Source organism: Suillus subalutaceus (assembly GCF_016647625.1).
Source record: "Suillus subalutaceus strain FC151 chromosome Unknown DFJ58scaffold_77, whole genome shotgun sequence".
Lineage (NCBI taxonomy): Eukaryota > Fungi > Basidiomycota > Agaricomycetes > Boletales > Suillaceae > Suillus > Suillus subalutaceus.
This window is the reverse complement of record NW_024540326.1, coordinates 44,955-72,544: the sequence shown is the minus strand read 5'-3', so window position 1 is coordinate 72,544 and position 27,590 is coordinate 44,955. Positions and strand designations below refer to the sequence as shown.

At 48.7% G+C, this 27,590-nt stretch overlaps 12 protein-coding genes across 12 annotated transcripts; 7 read left to right on the top strand and 5 right to left on the bottom strand.

Annotated features, from left to right (window-relative positions):
• Positions 1–249: 249 nt before the first annotated feature.
• On the top strand, positions 250–1,059 carry DFJ58DRAFT_461194 (uncharacterized protein). Its single transcript, XM_041380501.1, has 3 exons — positions 250–350; positions 403–653; positions 706–1,059. Exons 1-3 carry the CDS (start codon positions 291–293, stop codon positions 839–841), a joined length of 447 nt encoding a protein of 148 aa, XP_041242264.1. The 5' UTR covers positions 250–290; the 3' UTR covers positions 842–1,059.
• Positions 1,060–1,696: 637 nt separating this feature from the next.
• Positions 1,697–2,162, bottom strand: DFJ58DRAFT_662647 (uncharacterized protein; the record flags this gene model as incomplete). Its single annotated transcript, XM_041382309.1, has 3 exons — positions 1,697–1,936; positions 1,983–2,040; positions 2,098–2,162. Coding segments are annotated over 3 exons (363 nt in total), but the record flags the coding sequence as incomplete, so codon positions are not given.
• Positions 2,163–2,789: 627 nt separating this feature from the next.
• Positions 2,790–3,116, bottom strand: DFJ58DRAFT_662697 (uncharacterized protein; the record flags this gene model as incomplete). Its single annotated transcript, XM_041382313.1, has 1 exon — positions 2,790–3,116. A coding segment is annotated over one exon (327 nt), but the record flags the coding sequence as incomplete, so codon positions are not given.
• Positions 3,117–3,303: 187 nt separating this feature from the next.
• Positions 3,304–4,315, bottom strand: DFJ58DRAFT_662705 (uncharacterized protein; the record flags this gene model as incomplete). Its single annotated transcript, XM_041382315.1, has 2 exons — positions 3,304–3,753; positions 3,965–4,315. 2 exons carry the CDS (start codon positions 4,313–4,315, stop codon positions 3,304–3,306), a joined length of 801 nt encoding a protein of 266 aa, XP_041242261.1.
• An 875-nt stretch (positions 4,316–5,190) lies between these two features.
• On the top strand, positions 5,191–5,667 carry DFJ58DRAFT_746727 (uncharacterized protein; the record flags this gene model as incomplete). Its single annotated transcript, XM_041387484.1, has 1 exon — positions 5,191–5,667. The coding sequence occupies one exon, from the start codon at positions 5,191–5,193 to the stop codon at positions 5,503–5,505; it is 315 nt and encodes a 104-aa protein (XP_041242260.1). The 3' UTR covers positions 5,506–5,667.
• Positions 5,668–7,891: 2,224 nt separating this feature from the next.
• DFJ58DRAFT_795537 (uncharacterized protein) lies at positions 7,892–9,735 on the top strand. Its single transcript, XM_041390534.1, has 4 exons — positions 7,892–8,642; positions 8,679–8,681; positions 8,702–9,101; positions 9,154–9,735. The coding sequence occupies exons 1-4, from the start codon at positions 8,141–8,143 to the stop codon at positions 9,650–9,652; spliced, it is 1,404 nt and encodes a 467-aa protein (XP_041242259.1). The 5' UTR covers positions 7,892–8,140; the 3' UTR covers positions 9,653–9,735.
• Positions 9,736–12,829: 3,094 nt separating this feature from the next.
• DFJ58DRAFT_662682 (uncharacterized protein) lies at positions 12,830–13,824 on the top strand (the record flags this gene model as incomplete). The annotated part of the gene is made up of 2 exons (XM_041382312.1): positions 12,830–13,187; positions 13,373–13,824. 2 exons carry the CDS (start codon positions 12,830–12,832, stop codon positions 13,822–13,824), a joined length of 810 nt encoding a protein of 269 aa, XP_041242258.1.
• A 2,804-nt stretch (positions 13,825–16,628) lies between these two features.
• On the top strand, positions 16,629–18,461 carry DFJ58DRAFT_461110 (uncharacterized protein). The gene is made up of 3 exons (XM_041380500.1): positions 16,629–17,380; positions 17,443–17,845; positions 17,898–18,461. The coding sequence occupies exons 1-3, from the start codon at positions 16,882–16,884 to the stop codon at positions 18,418–18,420; spliced, it is 1,425 nt and encodes a 474-aa protein (XP_041242257.1). The 5' UTR covers positions 16,629–16,881; the 3' UTR covers positions 18,421–18,461.
• Positions 18,462–18,885: 424 nt separating this feature from the next.
• DFJ58DRAFT_461098 (uncharacterized protein) lies at positions 18,886–19,766 on the bottom strand. Its single transcript, XM_041380499.1, has 5 exons — positions 19,744–19,766; positions 19,566–19,690; positions 19,448–19,490; positions 19,074–19,310; positions 18,886–18,969 (listed from the first exon to the last, which is right to left on the bottom strand). The coding sequence occupies exons 2-4, from the start codon at positions 19,624–19,626 to the stop codon at positions 19,082–19,084; spliced, it is 333 nt and encodes a 110-aa protein (XP_041242256.1). The 5' UTR covers positions 19,627–19,690; positions 19,744–19,766; the 3' UTR covers positions 18,886–18,969; positions 19,074–19,081.
• Positions 19,767–19,909: 143 nt separating this feature from the next.
• Positions 19,910–21,117, top strand: DFJ58DRAFT_914932 (uncharacterized protein; the record flags this gene model as incomplete). The annotated part of the gene is made up of 2 exons (XM_041395413.1): positions 19,910–20,628; positions 20,690–21,117. Exons 1-2 carry the CDS (start codon positions 20,130–20,132, stop codon positions 21,115–21,117), a joined length of 927 nt encoding a protein of 308 aa, XP_041242255.1. The 5' UTR covers positions 19,910–20,129.
• Positions 21,118–22,473: 1,356 nt separating this feature from the next.
• On the bottom strand, positions 22,474–23,700 carry DFJ58DRAFT_795506 (HAD-like domain-containing protein). The gene is made up of 7 exons (XM_041390533.1): positions 23,530–23,700; positions 23,415–23,472; positions 23,300–23,357; positions 23,151–23,253; positions 22,996–23,090; positions 22,885–22,949; positions 22,474–22,828 (listed from the first exon to the last, which is right to left on the bottom strand). Exons 1-7 carry the CDS (start codon positions 23,657–23,659, stop codon positions 22,576–22,578), a joined length of 762 nt encoding a protein of 253 aa, XP_041242254.1. The 5' UTR covers positions 23,660–23,700; the 3' UTR covers positions 22,474–22,575.
• Positions 23,701–24,076: 376 nt separating this feature from the next.
• On the top strand, positions 24,077–25,737 carry DFJ58DRAFT_795505 (uncharacterized protein; the record flags this gene model as incomplete). Its single annotated transcript, XM_041390532.1, has 4 exons — positions 24,077–24,388; positions 24,447–24,563; positions 24,621–24,860; positions 24,933–25,737. Coding segments are annotated over exons 1-4 (1,399 nt in total), but the record flags the coding sequence as incomplete, so codon positions are not given.
• Positions 25,738–27,590: the final 1,853 nt, after the last annotated feature.

The window sequence follows — 27,590 nt, the reverse complement described above, 5'->3', positions numbered from 1 at the left end:
CTTGCATATTATCAGTTGGTTGGAGAGATACACAAGTCAGGTCCACAAGAGTGTGGGTAGACTACTACGCGAGGCGCACCATGATATGAGAATAGCTGTAATGGTGAAAGAGGGAGTATATAGTGGGAGGCGGGGAAAGTTCGACGACATATTTGTTGTAGAGCAGCCGATGGACGAGCAGAAAGAAGCGCTAACGGCTTTTTCCGATTAATTTTGTGTTAATGCCACTACGTAATGGTGTGTCAAACACTGACAGCGTCGAACATCCGCCAACAGCTGAATTCGCGCGCATGACCTCCGCGACCGATAACCAGGTGCTATCATACTCATGCCATTCGACCTTTTTTAATGTAACAGTGACTTAGTCTGTCATACTAAACATGAGGCTACCTTTCTGGACAGACGCGCGAGTTTGAATGGTCGGCCTCGGAGTGGTGCCAAGCACTAATTGACACAGCGTGGTTCGTCCTCCAGCTTGTCGCCCGCTACATTCAGAACCTTCCGATGACACTACTTGAACTCGATACCCTTGCTGTAGTTGCTCTGACCTGCATTGCCTATGGCTTTTGGTGGAAGAAGCCTAAGGACGTAGGACGCCCTTATGCTGTTTATTGGAAAGCAACTACCTCTCTGCCAAGCACATTAGCCTACGAGTATGTCGTCCATATCCTTGCTTAAAATTGTTCTAATTTGGCTGCATTCTAGCGTTGTAGATCCAATGTTCTCCACTGAAAAATGGTTTGGTTTTTGTTACCTTACATTTATCCCCTTCTCAGTCTTACGGGATTTTTTTCCATCAATTCCCCCCGTGCTGTCCATTCACGTCGGGTTCCGTCTGTAGGTGGCTATGGAATTCTTGACGGACATCGTCATCACAATACCATTGTAGTTCTCATTGGATGTTTCAGTGGAACGATGTTTGGAGCTATACATTGTCTGGGCTGGAATGTTTTCTTCCAGGGGCACGTAGAGCAGATACTATGGCGTGCGGCTTCCCTTGCGATAGTATCCACACCAGTATTCATGCTTCTGCTGTTTAGCTACGCCATTCGGCTGGATAGTTCGAACGATGAGAAAGTCGCATTGTACGCTTTATCCGCCAGCGTTGGTATTGGCATATATGTTGTTGCACGCATTACATTAATTGTACTTATATTGATGGGCTTTCGATCGCTACCTCCTGGCATATACGATACAGTAGCCTGGACCAACTTTATTCCACATTTATTGTTTCCTTTTACTTCCGTCGTGATTATGATTGTGAACTTGCTGCCTCTGGCTAGAATCACTGATCAGAGGTGCAAGCACGGTTCGGGTTAGTTTCAAGGTAAAGCCGGTTGTGCTGCAATTTTGTAAAGGAACAACGAGCACGATTCCAGTATCAGAATGCCGTCTAGATAAGCTAGAGATGCGAGTATCATATGTAAATTCCCCCAAGTCTATCAACACGTCACTGCAGTGGCATGAAAGGGAGGGAGCATTACAGGCAGCGAAGATATTGCAGAGAAAAATGTGCTTGGAAAGTGGGTCTTCCGAGACCAAATGGTGGCCGGTGAGGAGATCCCTCGCATAAAATGAAGCACACTGGACATGAAGCGCAATCGATGCGTCGTTGAATGAGCCACTTGCATTCAAAGACACATCGATCTAGCGTGAACATGCATTGAAGCAAGCTAGTGGTTAGAAGTTGTCTAGGTCATGCTCGCATATATAGAGCGAGGATGTTGACGTGGCGTTTGAGTTCTGTCAGGCCGGGGATGGTATCCTGATACGCTTTTGAAATCAAGGGGTGATCGGTCAGGATTATCTCTATACTTTCCTGAAGGTACGTACCGTCCAAGTTGTGCCAGATTATGGTCAGTTCTTCACGATCGGATTCGCCCCAGACGTCTACAAGATGAGACCAGCGCGGGGTGGTGAGCATATCGTCCAATATCTGCGATATGGTCAAACACGAGTCATGTGCACCGAGAACGAATCACTCGTCGGTGCATGATATCTGCGTTGAAAGTACCCTCCCCACCCTGGGATACTCTTTTGCTATATAAACGTGCACGTAATGATCTGGAGGCCGAGATCGAAAAGCGATAGACTTACATATGAGCATAGTATCCAGCTCCCCATTCTTCTGCAAAATCGACCGCTTCCTGTGAGCCTGATAGAGATCATTTTACGGGAATGTGGGATCTACTAATTACCTTTGAGAAGCAGTCCCTTGCTAAGGCGAGCGACTTGGCAAGTGACTGTGATGTGCTAGTCAAGGACGGTACCGAATACGTCGAATAAGCAGGCGTCGATTTCGCGGAGATTGAGGTGTTCGGTGCTCGTCATGGTCATTGATGTGACGCTCTCCCAACCACAAGGATTCCCTTGTAATCATGCAGGAGAGGCGAGATGTGACGGGCATAGATGTACAGGCCCTCGTCGCCTTCCGTCCGGGGATGAGAGACGCACGGGAGAGTCTCTAATGGGTGTCGGTGCGTGTTACCACGTGGCAGGAAGATATCGCACACTCATTGTTTGGTATTTTCGGCGTCAACCTACCTGTCATTTATGGCGAGAAGAAGCAAAGGGCTCTCGGGAGGTTCTTGTAGCAGGTCAGCGGCCGACATCAGTGCCCTGGATTGGGTGGGGCAATCATCCGACTTCAATAGCTGTCCGCCGGCCGACATTACTTCATACATAGTTCCACCACATACCCGACCATCTCTCTCCGAAGATTACATTCAGATGTCACTCTCCTCGCCCCGACATGTCATGGCTGTAGATTTGACGTATGTAAAAGGAAACTACAAATGTGGAATAAACTTTGTCCAGGCTACTGTATCGTATATGGCAGGAGGTAGCGATTGAAAACTCATCAATATAAGTACAATTAGTGTAACGCGTGCAACAATATATATGGAAAAGCTGGCGAGTAAAGCTAAAAATGCGACATTCTCGCTGTCATCGCTCGAACCGTTCAACCAAATTGTATAGCTAAACAGCAGAAGAATACATACTGGTGTGGCAACTATCGCAAGGGAGGCAGCACGCCATAGTATCTGCCCTGCTTGCCCCTGAAACAAAGAATTCCAGCCCAGACAATGTATCCCTCCAAACACAGCCCCACTGAAACATCCAATGAGAAGTGTAATGATTCGATGACGGCGAGCACTATCCTCATCATAGCCACCAACAGACGGAACCCGAAGTGAACGGACAGCATGGGGGGAATTAGCTGGGCAACCGCTTATGAAAAGGTGATAAGTGTAAGCGAACAAAATATCAATCCAGCCTTCAAAAAATGCTGCATCGACTTTGCTAAGATGCAGGTGAATTAGAATAATTTAAAACAAGAATATTGACGACATACTCATAGGCTAATTTGCTTGGCGGATAGGTTGCTTTCCAATAAACAGCATGAGGTCGTCTTACATCCTTAGGCTTCTTCCACCAAAAGCCATAGGCAATGCTGGTCAAGGCAGCTACAGCAAGGGTGTCGAGTTCAAGCAGTGTTATAGGAAGGTTCTGGACGTAACGGGCGACAAGCTGGATGACGAACCACGCCAGCTGAAGAATGGCGATGCCTTTGGATAATCCATCACCCTTACTTCGGTCTTCTATGTCTGCCTCCATGATGATAGGCATTTCCACGGAGCCCTCAAGAACAAAGCGCTCAAGTTCCTTGGGTTTAAGAGTGGCTCGCGGCTCGTCATTGAAGTAGAGCATGAATCCACCCATCCACACGAAAAAACCATGTGTCACTGTCCACTCTGTGAGACATTCGTTGAACGAAGTTAGTCACCACACCAAAATGCCAGGCGGATAACTAACCTCTAAACCTGCGGCCTGTAACATGCGGAGAGCTCGGATGTTGGCTGTTCCTTCCATCTGAGGTTGGTAATTCACTAAGTAATGTAGCTGTACTCTCTCCTATATCTGGATGGTCGCTGCGGGCCCGATGAGGTTGCGCACAAAAGACATCATTGAAGGCCTTTGCAGCGTCACGAGCAGTTAGAAACTGTATAGTGGCCCATGTAATCATGAGTTCTGGGGCGACCAGCGCCATCGTCATGATGCCTAGGCGACGAAATAAAACGGTCATTTTCCCCTCGTCCATACCCGGGATATTTGGGTGAATTGCAGTCCATGTGCATGCAAATAGAGTTGCAGCGCAATTCCAGATGATGTTCCACAAGGCTCTGGTGTTACTGCAGGATGAAGAGCCACTGACGTCGAGTGTAGTGACACTAGTGCCGTTGAGGCTCGGCAGTGAGGAGCGAACAAACGGGATGTGTAACAATAATAGGATAGCCAAGGGTAAGAGGGTCATGATGAGGTTGAGGGCATGTCTGCTCAATCTGCTCCTCTACTTAAGGGTGCGGTCGCACGTATGCCTCGAGGATACGTCCGTAGCCACAACTGGGACAGGGAATCCAGGATGGTACACGTCTATCCCACGCGGAAAGGCTGCGCAACGTTGAATGAATGCTATCCTAGAGTCCTCCACTGGCATGGACGGCGATGGGACATTCATATCAGAAGGCTGAACAAATACAAGAAACACGACCGCGTGATGCGCTTCTTCGTTATGGACGACCGAGGTAGACCGAGCTCGTAACTAGTCTTACTGCGTCTCTGAGATGTTAAGTGCTTGACTCGTCTATTAAAGCAAGGTAGAAGGGTCTCGCCAGCTCACGTGGTTTGCGGTTATTCCAGGACCTAGAATGGTTATAGGGTACAGGTTATACATAAATATAAGTTTGAGGCCTGGTGTCTTGGCATCTAATGATATATGAAACAGGTTGAGGCTGCGAAGAAGCACAAAAAGGGCCGGTACACGCACCTCTGAAACTTAGGTCAAGACACCCACAAGCTCTCTAGTAATTTGTGCTCAACATCATCCACCTCGATCGAGCAGAATGACGGAAACAGAGCAGGCCGCCATTCCGATCACCACGATAGCTAGTTGAAGGTCATAAAGGTAGTATCTTTGGAGCCACAGTCTTCCCCGATAGACGTCATATGGTGGCAGCCTCGTTTGACAAGAGTCTCACTTCGTCTGTGGGGAAGACAGTGTCGTGTTGAAGAAAATGGAGGGCCATCGCTTCAGCGTACGAAAAGCCAATCACGTCACATATCCAAATATGGCATTCAGGCACATCGCAAAGTTCCAAGGTCACTTACGTCAATCTCCTCATCCGAGTCATGGCTGTAGATTTGGTTCTGAAACTTTATGTCCTGCTTGACAGCCTGAACACTTTTACGACGTTCCCAGGAACTGCACACTGCATCTGTATCGCATTTCGTCTCACAGCAGTCAAACGATGTCGCACTCAAGCCCAGGAAGTCAAGGCCGACGGACTTCATGACCTGCTGATCACCACGGAGGTCAAGCTGATTCAGGTCTCATCACCACGGCCCACTATGGATACATTCTTGTTTGTTCGTCCGTGGAATCGTTATGTCCTCGAGCTTCCCGACGTTGCTGCCAACGACACGCAGAGCGAAGAAGATTATTGATATGTGCCCGGGTCTCCATTATAGTATTCGCCTGGCGTGTTCCCTGAAGCACAGGAGTCGGTTTATTCAGAACTGAGTGATGGAGCCTTGCGATTGACTGCTCGCCTTGAACAGCCTTTTGGCGCACTTTTGCTAGCGCAGCAGCCGGGCGGAGAGTACAAGAGAATCGCGTCAGATCATGATATTATTGCACAGGTCAAAGACCTTTTTCTATTTCAGACATGGTCAAGATGTTAGGGATATTGTAGCAGCATGCATTTTTGGTGTTATGTACCAAGAATGTGAATCTCACGTATGAGACAAGCAATATCCACGGAATGTCCTCGAAGCCGATCTACAAGCAATGTCACAACCGGCCACTTACATGCTCACCCATGGGCTGCCCTGCGGCTAATAGTTGTGAATCGGATGGATGGGGAACATAATCTTCATGACGAATCGTCATCGTCAGCATCATTGTGCTGCAAATGGATATGTGAGACCTGGACTACAGCGAGAAAAATCAACCGGGCATACCAGTTGACCGGGGCAAGACGAGCATTGGAAATTGGTGGCAATGCACGAACGGTCCATAGGTGAGGTTGGCGGGCTTTGCAGATTGTAGGAGTAGTAGCAGATGATTGGTGGGTGGGTGGGTGGTCGAGACTGAAAAAGATGTAAGTTGGAAATGTGATAGTGGACATTGACACTCACGTTCTCGCATAGATCTGTGTATGAACGTCCTCCGTGAGTAGTGGACTGCAGTGAGGGAGAGCAGTTAAGAGGTAGGGACAATGTAGCAGGTAACTGTAAGGAGATCTTCGAGTCAAGTATGAAGGAAACAAAAGAAGAACGTACGTCCAAGGGATTACGAATGTTAGCATTCCAGAGAGGAACTGTGTCCATGCAAGAAGAGGAAGGAAGGAGTTTGCGAAGGTAGGTCGCTACGAGTGTATTATAGGTGATTGTATTAGCGGCTGATGAGCGAAAGATGTGACAGGCGAGATCACTGGCTTACAACGCGGTACAGCAAGAGGTGTTGCACCGGACTGCAATAATGATATCTGACAAAGTGGTTTACATTAGGGATCACGTACGTCGAGTAAGTCAGCGAGGCGAGGAGTTTTAGCTGCACTTGTCTGCAAAATGATGTTAGTGCATAACGGATAGATCTGCGTGCGTGAAAATGCATACACTGGACTCTTCTTGTTGTAGCCAAAATGCTACTAAGGATATCGGATGGTGTCGCCTATATAGATATTGCCAGTGGTGCAGGCCGGCATGTAAACCAATTGGCATGAGTCAGGTGAGCAGATGATGTAGCGAGGATGTCGGACATCAAACGAGGCGAGGAGCTGGCGGAACTCGAAGGCCCAGCGCTTGACGGCGTGGGTCATGGGCAGGGCTGACGAGGAGAGCACAATCAAATGATAATGCTAGACCTATGACAGTGCACCCTTCAAAGCTTGGCGTTCCGACCTTCTCCAGCCATCGAGGCCCATCAGACTCGCAAACTGTCTTCAGGCCGTGATCGGACGTGTGATTGGCGACGTTAAAGCTATGGTGGCAGATCCATTGCTCGCCACTCGGAAGATTAAGAGTGAAAAGTTCATGATCGGTGTCAATCAAAATACTCCGTGATTGTTGCCTTGTAGAGATTTTGTGCGGGTTGCTGGATCCAGGCCTCGGGGTTGCATGATAATGATATCTGCGTGACGAAAAACGAAGTGGCGGGCCCAATTCTTGCCAGGGTAACATCTCAAATACTTGAGCACGCCGGGGGGGTTGTTGAATGAGTATGGTGGTCCCACCAGTACCTTTTCTTGAGATTCATTTAGTAATGATTGCCGAGTGCCATGATTGCGTGAAGCACATCTTGAACTGTCTGTAGGGGCACCTGGAAGAAAAATTGAGTTACATCAAAATTGCTGAAGGAGTGCTTACCATGTGAGCTATAGCAGCACTCCGGAAACTGCTATCAAGGTCTCATGGATGGATGTAAGTAAGCCTCTCGGGTGGGATCTCTGGGACCTTCCTGCTCCCCACCAACTTGAGTGCGCGCCATCCTACGGACTCATGTTCCCGTTGACGTTCAAACTTCAGACGCGTTGCCACTAACGTGTCTGAGTTTCAAACTCCGACACAGCAGGGGCCGTAGTGACACTGTGAGTTGGCAATGAGTGTGACTCGGTCGGGTTATGTCCACCCCGATGATGACGCGGCCGTTGTATACTGCATTGTCCCATGTCAAAAGCCATCGGCTCATTTTCAGGAGGAAATGAAGAAAATTGATATAGTCAAATGAAAATGACATGAGAATTTAACGCAACGGCCGAAGGTCACTGGTCCCCTTGTATTATGTCATAGGTCGTTCATAACGAAGAAGCGCATCACGATCATGTTTCTTGTTTCTGTTCAGCTTTCTGAGATAAATGCCCATGGAGGACCCTAGACTATTATTCATTCAATGTTGCACAGGGACCTTCAATTCATGTGGCCCGGGATTGACGTGTACCATCCTGGATTTCCTGTACTAGGCCGCCGAGGCATACGTGCGAATCGGTGCGACGACACCTAGTATCGTAGCCGAAGCATACGTGCGATCACACCCTTAAAAGAGGAGCAGATTGAGCAAACGTATGCTCTCAACTTCGTCATGACCTTCTTACCCTTGGCCATCCTATTACTGTTATGCATCCCATTTGTTTCCTCCTCACTGCTGAGCCTCAATGGTACCGGTGTCACCACACTCGACTGCAGTAGCTGTCCGTCCGGCGACGACATCAGAACCTTGTGGGATATCATCTGGAGTTGCGCTGCGACTCTATTCGCATGCGCGTGGACTGCAATTCACCCCAAACATCCCGGGTCTGGTCGAGGGGAAATTTGCTATTTCTCTCGTCGCCTAGGTATCATGCTGGTGATGCTGATTGCTCCAGAACTCATGATCACCTGGGCCACACTACAGTTTCTAAGTGCTCGTGACGCCGCAAAGGCCTTCAATAATGCCTTTGGTGCGCAACTTCACCAGGACCACAATGACCACCCAGATATAGGAGAGAGCACAGCTACATTGCTTCGTGAATTTTCGACCTCAGATGGAAGCAACAGTCTACATCTGAGCGCTCCGCATGTTGCAGGCCGTCGTAATTTTAGAGGTTGGTTGTCTGCTCTGTCAGTGTGGTGACTAACCTCATTCAATTGATGTTTCACAGCAGGACTGTAACACATGGTTTTTTCGCGTGGATGGGTGGATTCATGCTCTACTTCAAAGACAAGCCGCGAGCCACTCTTACACCCGACGAACTTTTAGGCTTTGTTCGTGATGGCTCTGTAGAAATGCCTGTCATCGTGGAGGCAGACATAGAAGATCGAAGCAAGGGTGATGCATTATCCAAAGGCATCGCCATTCTCCAGCTGGCGTGGTTCGTCCTCCAGCTTGTTGCCCGTTACGTTCAGAATCTTCCCGTGTCACTGCTTGAACTCGACACTCTTGCTATAGCTGCCCTAACCTGCATCGCCTATGGCTTTTGGTGGAAGAAGCCTAAGGATATAGGACATCCTCATGCTGTTTATTGGAAAGCAACTGCCCCCCTACCAAAAAAATTAGCCTATGAGTATGTCGCGATATTCTCACTTGAAATCGTTCTAATTTAGCCTGTATTCTAGCACTGTAGATGACAGATACGCCGAAGATTGGACTGACCCTTTGGTCGCTATTTCTGCTATGCCTTTGAATTTTATGGGCATATGGCCTTCCATTTCCCCCTATGCTGTCCGTTCACGTCGGGTTCCATCTGGAGGTGGCTACGACGAGGGCAGTGTCCGCCGTCATCGAATCAATGTACTTCTCGTGGGATGTTTCGGTGGGACAGTGTTTGGAGGGATACAGTGTCTAGGATGGAATGATGTGCCTCATGCACAAGGATTGTTGCGTGCGGCTTCCCTTGCGATAGTAGCTGTGCCGGCATTTACTGCTCTGCTGCTGGCCTACATTTGGCTGAATGGTTCAAACACGGTTATCGTACTTGGTGCTACATACGCCATCCCTGCCATATATGGCAGTGCACGTGGTCTACTATTGGCAGCTATATTGGTAAACTTACAATCACTTCCTCCTGGCGTATATGACACAGTAGCTTGGACTAAGTTTATTCCACATTTGTAGTTTCCTTTTTACTTACATCATGATTCGTGATCATAATCATGAACTTGCTGCCTCTTGTGATCAAAGATGCAAGCACAGTTTGGGTTAGTTTCAAGGTAAAGCTGGTCGTGCTGCATGATTGTGAAAGAACGACGAATGCGGCTCCAATATATGAATGCGACCGCAACGCCAGCTAGACAACATATAATCGAGGATATGCGAGCATCTTATGCACATTTTGTAAAGTCTATCAGCACGCTGCAGCTACAGTGGCGTGCAAGGGAGGCGAGCTTTACAGGCCGCGAAGATACTATCGCAGAGGTGTTCTTAGAAAGTGGGTCTTCCAAGACCAAATGGTGATACCTGACATAAATGAAGCACACTGGCCATGGAACGCAATCGATGCATCGCCGAATGAGCCAGCATGAGCATTCGGAGACGCGTTGATTTAGCGTGAACATGCATTGAAGCAAGCTAGTGGTTAGAAGCTGTCTATGTCGTTCCCGCATATAAGCCCTCCAATTTGTTGAGTTGCATGGTTTCCCTAGCTAGATCAATCGAAGAAGGAAAGATAATCGTTCCTTTGTATTTCAATTTAGGAGTCAGTGATGATTGCAAAAAAGTGACTAACTTTGGAGGAACGCCTTTGTCAGGTATTGTAACTGTTTTGATTTGGTCCAGGACCTCTGAACACTCTCGAAAAGAGCTTAGGCTTAGAGTTCCTCCCGACGGCTACGAATTGCATTTGCGCAATATAATATGATCTGTCGTTCGCATCGCTGCCCCGAGAAACATCGTCGATTCAGTGACCTCACTTCGCTCGCGCCGTAACCCTGGTATAAAAATGGGCAAGTAAAAATTGCACAATATGTCAAGGACTCACAAAGTATGTACCAACCGCGGGTTTCAACTTTGTCGACCTTCACGTATCAATCTTGCCAGCTCCTGGAGATCTTTAACGACAACATCCACCTCACCGCCGTTCCTCTTGCTATGCATACTCACCTTTACCTCACGCGAATCTTCAGCAGGGCATGGTACGTATATCGCCTTGAAGCCTACGCTGGGAGGTCGAAGCTGTGCGCAGTGACCATTGCTATCTTGTGAGAAGGTAAATAGAGGTGGTATGCTGTGGATTGATGGACCTTTTTGTTACTACGCGGATGTCAGGCGAGGGGATAACACACAAATGTAAAAGCAATCGAGACGCACGATTTGTAGGATCCGAACAATTCAAACGAAAAGATGCCAACCCAAGGAACACCTTGGATCTTTGCCTGTAGCGCTGATTAAAGGAAAGGCCTGATGTGGTGACTCGATTACCAGATCGAGAAGTAATCTGAAGTTTCCGTTAGATAGAGCGAGGATGTTGACATGGCGTTTGAGTTCTGTCAGGCCGGGGATGGTGTCCTGATACGCTACTAAGCTTTCCTGACGGTATGGCTTATAAGTAGCTCAAGGAGGTGTGTTACATGCCATATTAGACGCATAGGACAGATTAATCTCGCCACCTTGCTTCATTGAGGCTTGGAGCTTGAGGAATGGTCCCTACTTTGATTGACAATTTCCTGCATAGGCAAAATTGGTGAGGGGAAGGACTTCTTGTGTAACGTCACTGGATATATATATTTGCGCACTGTAACTCCATCATAATCACCATGTTTTTCGAACTGACGAGAAGATCACATCAATTATATCGTTTCCCGCAATGAAACGACACCCAAATACCTCCGAGACTATGAGACTGGGCCAGCTACTGCACATTGCTGTTCGTCGCGATATTTCACGTACGTGCTGCATTAGGTGAGCAGTAGGAGAAGATAAAAGTGTTTAGCCACGTGCACAAGTTGAAGGCTAAGTGGCAGGAAATCCATGATTCACCATTTGATTTGCTTGCGGGTAGCAAAGCAAGGCTTGGACGGAGATTAATACGTTCAACCTGTTACACCGAGTCTCCCATAGGCAGATTTTCTCCTGTTTGGCCCATCATGCTGCGCACTTCGGACCTTACTTACCAGTGCCTTCCAACAACCTCAAACCCTCACGGCATTCACGATGAATTAGACCTACTCAACATATTTGCTTAAGCTTATCTTTAGGCGTCACTCGGACGCTCGTGGAGAAGAGATTATTGGAACGAATAAATTTGCAAACCTGAAGAACAAATATTCCAAGTATGTGGATAAAGGAACGAAGCGCATTCCGGCCCGATCGTGGATCTGCACAAAGAGAGAGAGGGGTGAGTTGTCAGGGGGTGGCCAGCCTCGCATATTATCAATTGGTTGAAGAGATACACAGGTCGGGTCCACACGAGGGTAGATAGGCTACTATGCAAGGCGTACCATGATCTGTGACTCAGTGCAAGAGAGAGTACTAGTGGTGGGTGGGAAAAGACATGCTCGACAACATATTCGTTGTTGAGCAGGTGAGGCGGACGAGCAGAAAGAAGCGCCAACGGCTCTTTCCTCTCGCTCTAGAACCGGGGGGAAGAGGAACTTGATCAGGCGTGGAAGAGGTGCAAGCCGCACCTGCGTGATTTGGGTGCGGACAAACTACGGACAGACTAGAGTATATAGGCAGCATGTGTAGCTACAGGAGAAGGGGAAATTGAAGGAAGAAGGGGTCAGCAGCTGGGCAAAGGGTTACACGTCATCGAAGATGGGCTGAAGTTCAAACGCCGATTCGGATCTGGCATTCGTGCCTAGAGTCCCCAAATAATTTTGTGTTACATAATTCTACTACGTCAAATGTTGCAGTGAAGTTCATCCGTCTGCGCACATGGCCTCCGATAACCCGGTTCGAACATGCCATTTGATTTTTCAACAGCGACTTAGACTTATTGGTCTGTCATACCGAACATAGGGCTACGGATGCGTGAGCTTCAAGGGTCGACCTCGGGGTTGTGCTAAGCATCAACTGACACGAGCGCTCAAGATGATTTGCCAACGGTCTGTCAGGGAAACGAACACCATTTTGATTGAAAGCCTATCACACTGGTTGAGCTGATCGATACTCTCGCTTTCCACACATCGCCGTGCCTAGAATAGCATTCAACGTGTACCATCGTAGATTCCCCGCACCGGTGGTGTATGCTAGCTTCGAGGCACGAGCACTCAGTGGAGCTCAATCCTCACATACTACGTGCGACCGCACCCTTAAAGAGAGGAGCAGATTGAGCAGTATGCCCTCAACTTCATCATGACCCTCTTACCCTTGGCTATCCTGTTACTGTTACACATCCCGTTTGTTTGCTCCTCATTACTGAGCCTCAATGGCACCAGTGTCACTACACTCGATGTCAGCAACTCTTCATCCTGCATTCACACCAGAACCTTGTGGGACATCATCTGGAGTTGCGCTGCGACTCTATTCGCATGCACATGGACTGCAATTCACCCAAACGTCCCGGGTATGGACGAGGGGAAATTCACTATTTTCTCTCGTCGCTTGGGCATCATGATGACGGCGCTGATCGCCCCGGAACTCATGATCATCTGGGCCACTGTGCAATTTCTAAGTGCTCGTGACACTGCAAAGGACTTCGATGATGCCTTTGGTGCGCAAATTCACCAGGCCCGCAGCGACCATTCAGATACAGGAGAGAGTACAGCTACGTTGCTCGACGAAATTCCAACATCAGATGGGAAGAGAGCTCCTCATGTTGCAAGCCACAATTTTAGAGGTCGGTTACCTGCTTGGCTCTTCGGTGTGGTAACTAACATCATTCAAAAAATGTCTCAGAGTGGACAGTGACACATGGGTTTTTCGCGTGGATGGGTGGATTCATGCTCTACTTCGAGGATAAACCGCGAGCCACTCTTACACCCGAGGAGCTTGAGCGCTTTGTTCATGAGGGCTCCGTGGAAATTCCCATCATCGCGGAGGCAGACATAGAAGATCGAAGCAAGGGCGACATATTATCCAAAGGCATCGCCATCCTTCAGCTGGCGTGGTTCGTCCTCCATTTTGTCACCCGTTACGTCCAGAACCTTCCGATAACACTGCTTGAAATCGACACTCTGGCTGTGGCTACTCTGACCTGTATCACCTATAACTTGTGGTGGAAGAAGCCTAAGGATGTGAGACGTCCTTATGCTGTTCATTGGAAAGCAACCTATCCACCAAGCAAATTAGCTTACGAGTATGTCGTCAATATTCTTGTTTTAAATTGTTCTTACTTGCCTGCATTCTAGCAATGCTACTGCACATTTATCATGTAAAGTCTGGCGTGATTATGTTTTCTTTGTCGTTTATCCCTGGGGGAGTCTTCTGGGTCTTGGCGCGTTCATTTCTCCTCGTGCTGTCCAAGAACGTCGGGTTCCGTCTCTAGGTGGCTATGACAATCGTCGTCGTATGATTATACCTTTCATTGGATGTTTCAGTGTGATATTGTTTGGAGGGATACATTGTCTTGGCTGGAATGTTTTGTCTCTGGGCACGCAACAGACACTATGGCGTGCGGCTTTCCTTACTATGGTATCTACAGTAGTATTTGTTCTGCCATTTACCTATGCCGCATGGCTGAACCGTGATGCATTCGTCCGGAAGAGCAGTTGGCACGTTGCTATGATTGCCGGCTGGCTCATATATATTATTATACGCGTTACGCTTATTGTAATAACGATACTGAGCTTACAATCACTCCCTCCTGGCGCGTATGATACAATAGCTTGGACCAAGTTTATTCCACATCTATAGTTTGCTTGTACTTACGTCGCGATCATGATTATGAGTTCGCTGCTTCTTGCTTAGACTGGAATCACTAATCACAGATGCGAGCACAGCTCGGGTAAGTCTCAAGGCAAAGTCATGCTGCATATTGTGAAAGAACGAATGACGAACGCGGTTCCAATATATGAATGCGACCACATCGTTACCGTATAGATAAGCCGCATCCAATCGAGGAGGGGTTGTAGGCATCATATGTACATTTTACAAAGTCTCGCGCCACAGCTGCAGTAGCATGGCCATGAGGTGAGGTTTAAGTTGCTGGAATCACTATTCTGAGATGCGAGCATGGTTCGGGCTAGCTTGAAGGCTATGCTGCATGATTTGTGAAGGAACAACCAACAGGGTTCCAATATCTGAGCGCGACCATAACACCGTCTAGACAAATTGCAGTGCATACAATCGAGGAGGAGATGTGAGTATCTTATACACATTTCGCGAAGTCTATTAGCGCGCCGCAGCTACAGTGGTGTGAAAGGGAGGTGAGCTTTACAGGCGGCGAAGATATTGCAGCGGAAAATGCAATTGGAATGCTGGTCTCCCATGACCTATGTTGATGGAACTTGATGCTCATCCGGCAACGCGCGACATATTGATCCAGCGTGAACATGTAGGGAAGCGATTGAGCCAGTAGTTATCGTTATCTAGATCGTGCCTGCGCACGTGAAAGTCGTCCGGTTCATCGAATCGGGACAGTCTCTCGTAGCTCAACCAATCGAAGAAAGATGGTCGTTCCTTCGTATTCGAATTCAGGAGTCTGGGATCGATCGATCATCCCTTGAAACCAACTCACCCCGAACGAACGTGCCAAGAGATCACTGCCAACGCATGACATTATAAATATTGCGGCTGTTTGCATTTGGTCCATGAAGAATAGAGTGATGTGATACAATTGGAGAGTAATTATATGTCAAGGACCTACCAGGATGATGCGAGTCGTGAGCTTCGACCTGGTCGAACTTCACCTATCAGCTTCGCCAGCTCTTGAAAATTTCCGAGGACAAAGTCCACCTCACTGCGGTCCTTGCTACGCATACTCCCCCTTACTTCACGGGAATCTTCAACAGGGCGAGGCGCATATATGGTCTCGAAACCAATGCTAGCGACAGCGAGACAGGCGTAGGGGTGAAGGAGATGTGCAACCAGCAGGATCCGAACATTTCGGACGAAAAAATACCAGTCCAAGGAATGCCTTGGTTCTTTTCCTCGTACAATTTGTTAGGGAAAGGCCTAATGCGTACTGCCAGTAAGCAGAGACTCGATTACTAGATCGAGGAGTAACCCAAAGTTTTCGAGCGAGAATGTTGACGTGGCGTCTGAGTTCTATTAGGCCGGGGATAGTGTCCTGGTACGCTCTTAAAATCAAGGGGTGAGTAGAGGTGAGTAGTCAGGTTTGCCTCTGAACGTTCTTAAGTTTCGTACCATCCAACTTGAAGTTGTGCCAAACCAGTCAGTTCTTCACTCTCGGAATCGCCCCAGATGTCTATAAGATGAGACAGGCGTGGGGTGGTGAGCATATCGTCCAGGATCTGCAAGATGAGTGTAAGTTACCTGTCGACGCCCGATGCCTGCGTTAAAAGGACCTTCCCTGTCCTGTGCTACTCTTTTGCTGCATAAACGTGAATGGTATGGTCTAATAACCAGGATTGAAAAGCAATAAAATTTGAACATGAGCATAATATCCGGCTCTCCATTCCGCAAAATGACTGCGTCTTGTGGGCCTGATGGATGCGGTCAGTGAGAGCGTTTTTACGGGGATGTAGGATCTGCCACTTAGCTACCCCTCGTTAAGACGGGCGACTTGGTGGGTGACTGTGCTGTGCTAGTTGAGGATGGCACAGAACGCGTCTAACGTGTAACCGTCTGTTTCGCGGAGGTCGAGGTATTCTGTGCTTGTCATAGTCGTTGGTGTGCTTCAAGGGACGGCAAAGACTCGGAAGAGCTGGGAGTTCGTAGAACGGTATCCGCTGGTGCGACTCGTGCGAGTGTCTGTTTACATCACCGTTGCAAATGAGTAAGAGAACAAGGAGGCTACCCATCAAATTAGCACATCAAGTCTTGGATGCAACATGAAATTATGATGGTGTACCCATATGCGCGATCGGTCCATCATTATTTCATTATTGAAAGGCACCTGGATTATGGTGGTAGGACTAGTCACAGTGCAGAATAGATCGCCATCATAAGCTAAGATTGAACCTCCACTAAATCAATGATGGAGTACTAAGGAAACACTGAATCGTTTTATCGCCGGGAATTGCCGATGGCCTTTGATTCTCATTCACATCGCGATCGTGTTTCTTGTATTTGTTCAGTTTTCTGAGATGAATGCCCCATCGCCGGCCATGGAGGACCCTAGCCTAGCATTCATTCAACGTTGCGCAGCCTTTCCGCGTGGGATAAACGTGTACCATCATGAATTCCCTGTACTACAGTGGTGGCTATGGTGGCCTCGAGGCATACGCGCGACCGCACCCTTAAGCTAGGAGCAGATTGAGCAGAGGTATGCCCTCAACTTCATCATGACCTTCTTACCCTTGGCTATTCTATTACTGTTGCACATCCCATTTGTTTTCTCCTCACTGCCAAGCCTCAATGGCACCTGTGTCACTACACTCGATATCAGCGACTCTTCATCCTGCAGTAACACCAGAACCTTGTGGGACATCATCTGGAGTTGCGCTGCGACTCTATTTTCATGCACATGGACTGCAATTCACCCAAACGTCCCGGGTATGGCCGAAGGGAAATTCACTGTTTTATCTCGTCGCCTAGGCATCATGATGATTGCGCTGATCGCCCCAGAAGTCATGATTACCTGGGCCACAATACAGTTTATAAGTGCTCGTGGTGCTGCAAAGGCCTTCAATGATACCTTTGGTGCGCAACACAACCAGGCCCGCAGCGACCATCCAGATATAGGAGACAGCACAGCGACGTTGCTTAGTGAATTTCCATCATCAGATAGAAGGAACAGTTCACATCCGAGTGCTCCGCAGGTTGCAGGTTGCGATTTTAGAGGTCAATTACCTGCTCGGCCTATCTGTGTGGTGACTAACTTTCATTCAACGGATGTCTCACAGGATGGACTGTAACACATGGCTTTTTCGCATGGATGGGTGGATTCATGCTCTACTTCAATGGCAAGCCGCGAGCCACTCTTAAACCCGACGAACTTTTAAGCTTTGTTCGTGAGGGATCAGTGGAAATGCCCGTCATCATGGAGGCAGACATGGAAGATCGAAGTAAAGGTGATGCATTATCCAAAGGCATCGCTATTCTTCAGCTGGCGTGGTTCGTCCTCCAGCTTGTCGCCCGTTACGTTCAGAACCTTCCGATGACCCTGCTTGAACTCGATACCTTTGCTGTAGCTGCCCTGACCAGCATTTCCTATGGGTTTTGGTGGAAGAAGCCTAAGGATGTGAGACGTACTCACGCTGTTTATTGGAAAGCAACTGCCTCTCCGCCAAGCGAATTAGCCTATGGGTATGTCATCAATATTCTTGTTTGAAGTCGTTCTAATTCGCCTGCGTTCTAGCAAAGTAGATGCAATATTCTCCGCTGAAGGCTGGACGTATCTTTTGTTCAGTTACATTTATCCCGTTCTCGATCTTCTGGGCAGTGGCCCATTCAATTCTCCCCGTGCTGTCCATTCACGTCGGGTTCCGTCTCTAGGTGGCTATGATAAGGTTGATGTCTACTACCATCAAAACATGATACTTCTCATTGGATGTTTTAGTGGGGCAGTGTTTGGAGCGATACATTGTCTGGGCTGGAATGTTTTGTTTCAGGAGCACGCAGAGCAAATACTATGGCGTACGGCTTCCCTTGCGATAGTATCCGTACCTGTATCTATTCTTCTGTTTTGTAGCTACGCTATTTCGCTGAACGGTTCAAATGATATTAACGGGGCTATCACAATTTTAGCTTTAGTCGCCAGCTCTTTCATATATATTGTTGCACGCGTTACACTAATTGTACTTATATTGACGAGCTTTCGATCGCTACCTCCTGGCATATACGATACAGTAGCCTGGACCAATTTTATTCCACATTTGTAGTTTCCTTTTACTTACGTCGCAGTTATGGTTATGAACTTGCTGCCTTTTACTGGAATCACTAATCAGAGATGCGAGTACGACTTGGGTTAGTTTCAAGGTAAAGCCGACCGTGCTGCATTTTTGTGAAGGAACAACGAAGATAGTTGTATATTAATGCGACCACAACGCCATCTAGATAAGCTGCATGCAATGAAGGAGATACGAGTACCATATGTGAATTCCGCCAAGTACATCAACGCGTCACAGCTGCAGTGGCGTGAAAGAGAGGTGAGCTTTACAGGCGGCGAAGATATTGCAGAGGAAAATGTGCTTGGAAAGTGGCTCTTCCAAGACCAAATGGCGATCCCTCGCATAGAATAAAGCACACTGGCCATGGAGCGCAGTCAATACATCGCCGAATGAGTCAAGATTATTCGGAGACATCGATCTAGCGCGAACATGCATTGATCGTCGAGGACTCTCGAAGAGAGCTCACGCACAGAGTTCCTCCCGATGACTACGAATTGCATTTGCGGAATATAATATGATCTGTTCGTTCGTATTGCTGCCCTGAAAATTGAGTTAACCCACTTCGCTCGCTCCGTAACGCTGGGATACAAATGGGCAAGTGAAAATTCTGCAATGCCTCAAGGACTTACAAAGTATGTACCAACCGCGAGCTTCAACTTTGTCGAGCTTCACATATCAACCTCGCCAGCTCCTCAAAATCTTTAACGACAAGACCCACCTCACCGCCGTCCTTCTTGCTACGCATGCTCTCCCTTACCTCACGCGAATCTTCAGTAGGGCGTGGTACGTACATCGTCTTGAAGCCTACGCTAGAGGCAGCGATGAGATGGAACCTGTGCGCAGCAACCATTGCTCTATTGTGAGGAGGTAAAGAAAGTATGCTGCGGATTGGTAGATTTTTTTGTTCCTGCGCAGACGTCAGGCGGAGGGATAACACACAAATATAAAAGCGATCGAGACGCACGGTTTGTAAGATCTGAACAGTTCGGACGTAAAGATCGTAGAGAGATAGACTTACACATGAGCACAATACCCGGCTCTCCATTCTTCTGCAAAGTCGACTGCGTCCGACCGTGAGTCTGATAGTGGGCGACTTGGCGAGTGACTGTGCTGTGCCAGTCACTAGTCAAGCTTACCGAATACGTCAAATAAGCAGGCGTCGAGCTCGCGGAGGTCGAGGTATTCGGTGCTCGTCATGGTCGTTGGTGTGCTTCAAGGATAAGCGTTTAAGCTGGGAAGAACGGGATCAGTTGGTGCGTCACTGCACAGGCGTAGGTGTAGAAGGATCATCCCGATGAAACTAGCACGTCACACGTCATGCATTTGGCATGTCTTGGATGGAATGGCCCAGATCTGCGATCGAAAGATAGTACGAAACTTTCACGCTTCCACTGTCAGCGTTAACGATGTATCTGAGTTTCAAACTCCGCTGCGACAGTAGGGTCCGGCAGGATGACACTAGTGACACAGGTAACGAAGAAGCACATCACCCAGCTCTCCGAGACGTCTATGGAGTCGGACCCTAGGCTAGCATTCATTTAACATTGCACAACCTTTCTGCGTGGGATAGACGTGTACCATCCTCGATTAATGCCCTGTACCCGTGGTGTCTATGAACGTATGGTAGTCTCGAGGCGTACATGCGACCGCACCCTTCAAGAGAGGAGCAGGTTGAATAGACGTATTCCCTCAACCTCATCATGACCCTCTTACCCTTGGCTATCCTACCACTGTTATACATCCCTTTTGTTTACTCCTCACTACCGAGCTTTAATGACACCAGTACCACCACATTCGACGTCACTGACTCTCCATCCAGCAACAACACCAGAACATTGTGGGACATCATCTGGAGTTGCGCCGCAACTCTATTCGCATGCACATGGACTGCAGTTCACCCGAACATCCCGGGTATGGACGAGGGGAAATTCGCTGTTTTCTCTCGTCGCCTAGGCATCATGATGATTGCGCTGATCGCGCCAGAACTCATGATTACCTGGGCCACTTGTCAGTTTCTGAGTGCTCGCGACGCTGCAAAGGCCTTCAATGATGCCTTTGGTGCGCAACTTCACCAGGCCCGCAGCGACTGTGGAGATACGGGAGAGAGCATAACTGCGTTGCTCAGTGAAATTTCAACATCGAATAGAACAAACAGCCTACATCCGAGCGCTCCGCATGTTGCAAATCGCGATTTTAGAGGTCGGTTACCCGCCTGGCCCTCCGGTGTGGTAACTAATTTCGTTCAACGAATGTCTCGCAGGATGGACAGTGACGCATGGCTTTTTCGCGTGGATGGGTGGATTCATGCTCTACGTCAATGGCAAGCCGCGAGCCACTCTTACACCCAATGAGCTTGAGTTCTTTGTTGGTGAGGGCTCCGTGGAAATGCCCGTTATCGTGGAGGCAGACATAGAAGATCGAAGCAAGGGTGACGCATTATCCAAAGGCATCGCCATTCTTCAGCTGGCGTGGTTTGTCCTCCAGCTTGTTGCCCGTTACGTTCAGAACCTTCCGATCACACTGCTTGAACTCGACACCCTTGCTTTAGCTGCCCTGGCTGGCATTGCCTATGGCTTCTGGTGGAAGAAGCCTAAGGATGTAGGACGTCCTCATGCTGTTTATTGGAAAGCAGCTTGCTCTCCGCCAAGCTATTTAGCCTACGAGTATGTCGTCAATATTCTTGTCTGAAATTGTTCTTACTCGCCCGCATTCTAGTCAAGTAGATGTAGAATTCCCCATTGAAAGTTGGTCTGATTTTTTGTCCACTTGCGTTTATCCCTTTCTCAGTCTTACGGGTTTGGCCACACCAAATTCCTCCCGTGCTGTCCATTCACGTCGGGTTCCGTCTGTAGGTGGCTATGATCAGGACAGTGTCTCCTGCCGTCCAATCATTATACTTCTCGTTGGATGTCTCAGTGGGGCAGTGTTTGGCGGGATACATTGTCTGGGCTGGAATGTTTTGTTTTGGGGGCATGCAGAGCAAATACTATGGCGTGCGGCTTCCCTTGCGATAGTATCAGCACCGGTATCTATTCTTCTGCTGTCTGGCTATACGACTTTGTTGATCAATTTGAACAAAGTTGACGGGATATTCATAGTTACCTCGGCACTCGCAATTTATGTTGCATTCGCCAGCTTTTTCATATATATTGTTGTACGCGTTATACTAATTGTGCTTATATTGATGAGCTTCCAATTGCTACCTCCTGGGGTATACGATACAGTAGCCTGGACCAAGTTTATTCCACATTTGTAGTTTCCTTTTACTTACGTACGTCGCGATCATGATTACGAACTTACTGCCTTGTGCTGGAATCACTAATCAAAGATGCGAGCACGGTTCGAGTTACTTAGTTTCAAGGTAAAGCCGGCCGTGTTACATGATTATCAAGGAACAACGAACATGGTTCCAATATCTCAACGCGACCACAACGCTGTCTAGACAGGCTGCAGTGCATACAGTCGAGGAGATGTGAGCATCTTATGCACATTTCGCAAAGTCTATCAGTGTGCCGTAGCTACAGTGGCGTGAAAGGTAGGTGAGTTTTACAGGCAGGGAAGATATTGTGAAGGAAAACGTGCTTGTAAAGTGGGTCTTCCAGGACCAAATGGTGACATAACATGAAGCACACTAGCCATCCAGCGCAATCGATGCATCGCCGAATGTGTCATGAGCATTCGGAGATGCATTGATTTAGTGTGAACATGCATTGAAGCAAGCTAGTGGTTCCAGCATATAAGTCCTCCAATCGGTTGAGTTGGGATGATTTCCCTAGCTAGATCAATCGAAGAAAGAAAGACGATCGTTCCTTTGTATTCAGGAGTCAGTGATAATTCCGAAAAAGTGGCTTACTTGGGAGGAACGCCTTTGTCAGGACGTCAGAAAATATTGTAGCTGTTTGGATTTGGTCTAGAATCTCTGAGGACTCTCGAGGAGAGCTTACGCATAGAGTTCCTCCTGACGACTGCGAATTGCATTTGCGCAATATAATATGATCTGTTCGTTCGCATCGCTGCCCTGAAAATCATTTTCGATTCAGTTACCTCACTTCGCTCGCTCTGTAACATTTAGATACAGATGGGCAAGTTATGATTCCGCAATACCTCAAGGACTTACAAAGTATGTACCAACCACAAGCTTCAACTTTATCGAGCTTCACGTATCAACCTCGCCAGCTCCTCAAAATCTTTAACGACAAGATCCACCTCACCGCCGTCCTTCTTGCTACGCATGCTCTCCCTCACCTCACGCGAATCTTCAGCAGGGCGTGGTACGTATATCGTCTTGAAGCCTACGCTGGCGGCAGCGAGGAGGTCGGACCTGTGCGCAGCGACCATTGCTATCTTGTGAGGAGGTAAAGAAAGGTGGTATGCTGCAGATTGGTAGACCTTTTTGTTCCTGCGCGGGCGTCAGCGAGGGGATAACATACAGATGTAAAAGCGATCGAGACGCACGGTTTGTAAGATCCGAACAGTTCGGACGAAAAGATACCATCCCAGGGAACACCTTGGTTCTTTGCCTGTAGCGCTGATTAGAGGAAAGGTCTGATGTGGTGACTCAATTACCAGATTGAGAAGTAATCTGAAGTTTCCGTTAGATAGAGTGAGGATGTTGACGTGGCGTTTGAGTTCTGTCAGGCCGGGGATGGTGTTCTGATACGCTATTAAAATTAAGGAGTGATCGGTTAGGTTTGTCTCTGGACTTTCCTGAAGGTTCGTACCATCCAAGTTGTGCCAGATCATGGTCAGTTCTTCACGATCGGATTCGCCCCAGACGTCTACAAGATGAGACCAGCGCGGGGTGGTGAGCATATCATCCAGTATCTGCGATATGGTCAGACACGGGACATGTGCATGGAGAACAAGTTACTTGTCGGTGCATGATATCTGTATTGCCAGTACCCTCCCCGCCCTGTGATACTCTTTGGCTGGATAAACGTGCACGTCATGATATGAGGGTCAAGATCGAAAAACGATAGACTTACACATGAGCATAATATCCGGCTCTCCATTCTTCTGCAAAATCGACTGCGTCCTGTGAGCCTGATAGATGTAAGCAGCGTGAGATCATTTTACGGGAATGTGGGATCTGCTATTTACCTTCGAGAAGCAGTCCTTTGCTGAGGTGGGCGACTTGGCGAGTGACTGTGCTGTGCCAGTCAAGGACAGTACCGAATACGTCGAATAAGCAGGCATCGATGTCGCGGAGGTCGAGGTCGGTGCTCGTCATGGTCGGTGTACTTCAGGGATAAGCTGGGAGGAACGGGATCAGTTGATGCCAGTCACATGTCAGTGGCGTGCGTCATTGCACACGCGTAGGTGTAGGAGGATACCGATGAAACTAGCGCGTCATGTCTTGGATGGAATGGCCCTCTGCGATCGAAGGATATTCCGCCAGACATGATGGCCAGTACTTATATGTACTCAGTCCATCGCCGTTTTGTGGAGGTGGAGCGTGTGTAGAAAGGCGCCTAGTGTCTCATAGACTAGTCACAATGCAAGCATCATACCAAGAAAATCATAAATATAGCACTGAACTAGCCGCTGCTAGCGCGCGCTGACTGCTGGATTGATTATAAAGTTTGAATTTTAACTTTAAGTTGACGCCGTAAGCACGGGAATTGCCGATGCGGCCTTTTTGGGAAGAGTGACTTTGTCGGGCTGCTCGCTATGGTCCACGACGATGAAAGGCGTCGAGTACTCAGAGCTCGTTAACTGGGATGGTCCTCTACCATCCAGTTCTTATCATCCTCAGTTACCCAAAGACGCACCTTCGACATCATTCTTTAACTCTACGATGAGCAGCTTGATTCCTACCCCTGCATCATATTCTTCTAGTACACCGTCACAAGACGCTAATGATTCTGAAGAAGATTCGGACTGCTATATAATCGATGCGCCATCTTCAGCAGACGGTTTATTTGACGAAAACTATGGTTCTACGCGTACTTCAATAAAGGTATGTTCGCGTTTCTCCTGTTACCACCTGAATCATTGTAGTTTGCAACTCCACTCAGCATTCATCATCGATTGAATTCGAAAGACTTTCAGTCTCCCACATGCCTAAACTCTTTCCGCCATCTAATCTCGACACGCTATTTCCATTCCAGCATACTCGCGACGCCTCGGCTGCCGTGAGCGCGTCTTCTTCCTCTGATAGATCCATCATACTTACGTATTTTTCCCTACAGGATGAACTTTTGACACAACCAGAATCATATCATTCTTCCTCACAGCATAGCACCCGGAGCGTGCCAAGTTCATTCTATGCCGCGGAGTCCGGCTTATTCGACATGTCTATACCCCCTCTCTTAACTCATAACGACGTGATTGAGTTGACTGACGACGAAGACGATCCCGGACATGATGGTATCAAGAGTGTTAGCGATCCTAACAATGAAGACGAGGAGATGGCTGTTGATGATATGCTTGTAAGTAAATGTATACAACATTACGCCATTCCCGTCCCTTAAAAAGACTGTTTCTTGACTGTTAATTTCTAGACTGAACCTTTTTCCGTGCGCGATTCGTCTCCAGATGGTGCCCGTTCTTCAAGATCGTCCTCACCCGAAATAGGCGACTCTCTATTTACACCCCCTCCATCTTCCCGTAAGCCTCGCAGACGCGTCGTCCTCGACTGTGTATCTGTGCCACCCCTTCCCAAAGGCATCGCCAAAGCCGATTACAAGGCATCGAACGCGTCCAGCAGCGTGCCTCAGCAGGGTGTAGAGCACCCGTCAGTTAGCCACGCCCTGACCGCTGCATTCGCTCAAAATGACCGGTCGCCATCACCCTCTCTCAGTCTTATGCAAAGGGGGCATGACCGTGAACGCCCGCCCCCAGCTCCTGCACGTCATAAAAGGAAGCACAAGCCTCGTTCCCGGAAGTTCGGAGAAGACGTTTCTACGGTACCAACCCAGATCCTGGACGCCCATTATCCTGCTCTCGAGCTTGACATCCACGAGCTGCCAAATTTTCTACCACATCACGACATTGTCCTGCAGTCGAATGCCTATTACATCCACGTCAAACGCATTAAGCGCCTTTACGCACAACTGCACAAAGGTTTGCCGGAGATGATTGCGGAGATGAAAAGTCTTGCAGTACCAGACGATGAGAAAGATGAGAAAGAAGACGGACCCGTCTTTCCTCGCATTCTCGCACCACTGTTTGAGGAGAGGCCGGATATCGAAGCGGCTCTCACACCATACTTTGGACGCGCGCCTCCCAAAGGTTCCTCTCGCAAAGGTAACATTAAGAGTAATTTAGAGCCACAAAACGTTCCGTCTTCATCCAAGCTTAAATTGGGGTTCACTGGCACCGTCCTTCAAACGCAGGGTCCTTCATCCTCTAACGTCCTTGATGACATCTCACACTATACCGCACTGGAAGAGGATCAAATTCTGGATTTCAGCACGGAGATGGATCAGTATTTGAATGACCTCGGCGATTCTCCTGCAAAGACATATCCCCAAGGCATTAAACACACTGGATCTGCACCAAGTTCATTCATTGGTTTCTTGCACAATACAACACGGCTGCCTCCCGACATGGCGTCGTTCACTCGAGAAGATGCAGAGGACAGTTTCTTTGGAGTACCTCCTAGCCCGAGGCTGGTATCCGAGTCTCCTTCACTACAGCTCACGGACGCGTACGCCACCAATTCCTCACATAGCCTGGACGGTAGCTTCGATCTTGTGCTCCCTGCGGATGGCCAGTGGTCTCTGTCGCCTACCATTGAACAAAAGAGCATATCCCCCGATAGTCTTTCTCCTTCAGACAGCGCGGGTACCATCGATCCCTCGCTGCTTGGTGGCAATGAGCCGCCTCTCCCATCAACAGGCCCTCAAAGCTCGAAGCCACGACCAGCAGGCCCCATCATATACGTGCGCAGACCTCCAGGGGTGTCCGCATCGCAGGAAGCCCCAGCGCTTTCGGACAAAACGCCTGGCAAGTCACGAAGAAACGTCCAGATCAAATATCGCACCAGTAAATCGGCCTCTATCACTGATGAAGGCGACGGGACTAATTCAGCGAAAAAGATGGACGACGGGGAGGTTATGGATGATGGGGGGTGCACTGCTGAAGCTGTTTCTGCTTCACCTGCACCAGCCGGGGCGCGGCCAAGTCTCAAGATACGGATTCGTCGACCAGGCACCCGTGCAAGCTCTGATGGGTCGTTTGTGCTGTCGAAAGCTTCGAGTTCGGCTTCCCCTCCTGTATTTGCGACTCCATTTCCAGAAACGAAACTGTCCAAGGTCCATGCACCACCTCCGCCAGCTCAAGCCACGCCACAAGTCGATGGCGAGCCTGAAGTTGTCAGTACTTTCTGTCACCAATGCCGAAGTACGCAAACCAGACCCAAGATGCAATGTTCGAAACGCCGTCCAGACCGGCAAATCTGCGGGAAACGGTTCTGCAACCGATGCATCCTGAACCGGTCTGTCGTCTTCCTCTCCTTCGTGGCATCTCCTTTCCTCATTGATTGCAATGCCCCCTGTATGGTTGCTCAGGTACCCTGAGACAGTATTTGCCCCCGAAAACAAGAAGTTCGTCTGTCCGGTCTGCCTTAATACCTGTAACTGCTCCATATGCGCGCGGAGACGTGGGGAGGAGTATATTTCCGCGCGTGGTGGCGGATTTGCGGGGTCTCGCACCAAGTCGGGCCTTCTGCTTGTGCCTGATGATTCCTGCGTCCCGGATGGCTCAATGACGCCTGAGCCTTCCGGAAGTGCGCCACAAGCCAAATTTCTGGGCTCATGTCTATGGTCTTAAAGGTGAGCGCGTCGGCCGTGCGTTTATCGACGGCGATAGCGCCTCTGCCCCCGTCCGACCCACACAACCCGTAAAACAGCGCGCCCAAAAGCAACAGAAAGTAAAAGCCAAGCTGAAGAAGAAACCGAGGGTATTCATCGGAACCCCGTTACCCGAGTGGAACATCTGCACAATTAAAGACCTCGAGCCCAGCGCTGTGATTCCGCCTCTCATCTCAGAAGCAAACGCAGGGAAAGGCAAGGGCAAAGCTGTTGAACGACCGCGTGTTTATATCGGCGACGCGAGGTGGTTGTATGTGCCATATACACGTATGCCTGTGTCACTGTCCTCTTCGCGGACGTCGTCGCCGGACTCGGAATTGGAGCTGGACTCGGATGGGACGTTGA

Excerpts from the sequence above, each read along its gene's own strand:
- DFJ58DRAFT_461098 (XM_041380499.1), bottom strand. The coding sequence starts at position 19,626 with ATGACGAGCACCGAATACCTCGACCTCCGCGAGCTCGACGCCTGCTTA. Across the intron at positions 19,491-19,565 it reads CTGCTTATTTGACGTATTCG|TCGACTTTGCAGAAGAATGG; the intron begins GTAAGCTTGACT and ends GGTCGGACGCAG. Across the intron at positions 19,311-19,447 it reads GCCGGGTATTGTGCTCATGT|CATACTTTCTTTACCTCCTC; the intron begins GTAAGTCTATCT and ends ACCAATCCGCAG.
- DFJ58DRAFT_795506 (XM_041390533.1), bottom strand. The coding sequence starts at position 23,659 with ATGACGAGCACCGACCTCGACCTCCGCGACATCGATGCCTGCTTATTC. Across the intron at positions 23,473-23,529 it reads CAAAGGACTGCTTCTCGAAG|GCTCACAGGACGCAGTCGAT; the intron begins GTAAATAGCAGA and ends TACATCTATCAG. Across the intron at positions 23,254-23,299 it reads CAGATATCATGCACCGACAA|ATACTGGATGATATGCTCAC; the intron begins GTAACTTGTTCT and ends ACCATATCGCAG.
- DFJ58DRAFT_795537 (XM_041390534.1), top strand. The coding sequence starts at position 8,141 with ATGACCTTCTTACCCTTGGCCATCCTATTACTGTTATGCATCCCATTT. Across the intron at positions 9,102-9,153 it reads CCAAAAAAATTAGCCTATGA|CACTGTAGATGACAGATACG; the intron begins GTATGTCGCGAT and ends CCTGTATTCTAG.
- DFJ58DRAFT_461194 (XM_041380501.1), top strand. The coding sequence starts at position 291 with ATGACCTCCGCGACCGATAACCAGGTGCTATCATACTCATGCCATTCG. Across the intron at positions 351-402 it reads GCCATTCGACCTTTTTTAAT|ACGCGCGAGTTTGAATGGTC; the intron begins GTAACAGTGACT and ends CTTTCTGGACAG. Across the intron at positions 654-705 it reads CCAAGCACATTAGCCTACGA|CGTTGTAGATCCAATGTTCT; the intron begins GTATGTCGTCCA and ends GCTGCATTCTAG.
- DFJ58DRAFT_461110 (XM_041380500.1), top strand. The coding sequence starts at position 16,882 with ATGACCTTCTTACCCTTGGCTATTCTATTACTGTTGCACATCCCATTT. Across the intron at positions 17,381-17,442 it reads TGCAGGTTGCGATTTTAGAG|GATGGACTGTAACACATGGC; the intron begins GTCAATTACCTG and ends GATGTCTCACAG. Across the intron at positions 17,846-17,897 it reads CCAAGCGAATTAGCCTATGG|CAAAGTAGATGCAATATTCT; the intron begins GTATGTCATCAA and ends CCTGCGTTCTAG.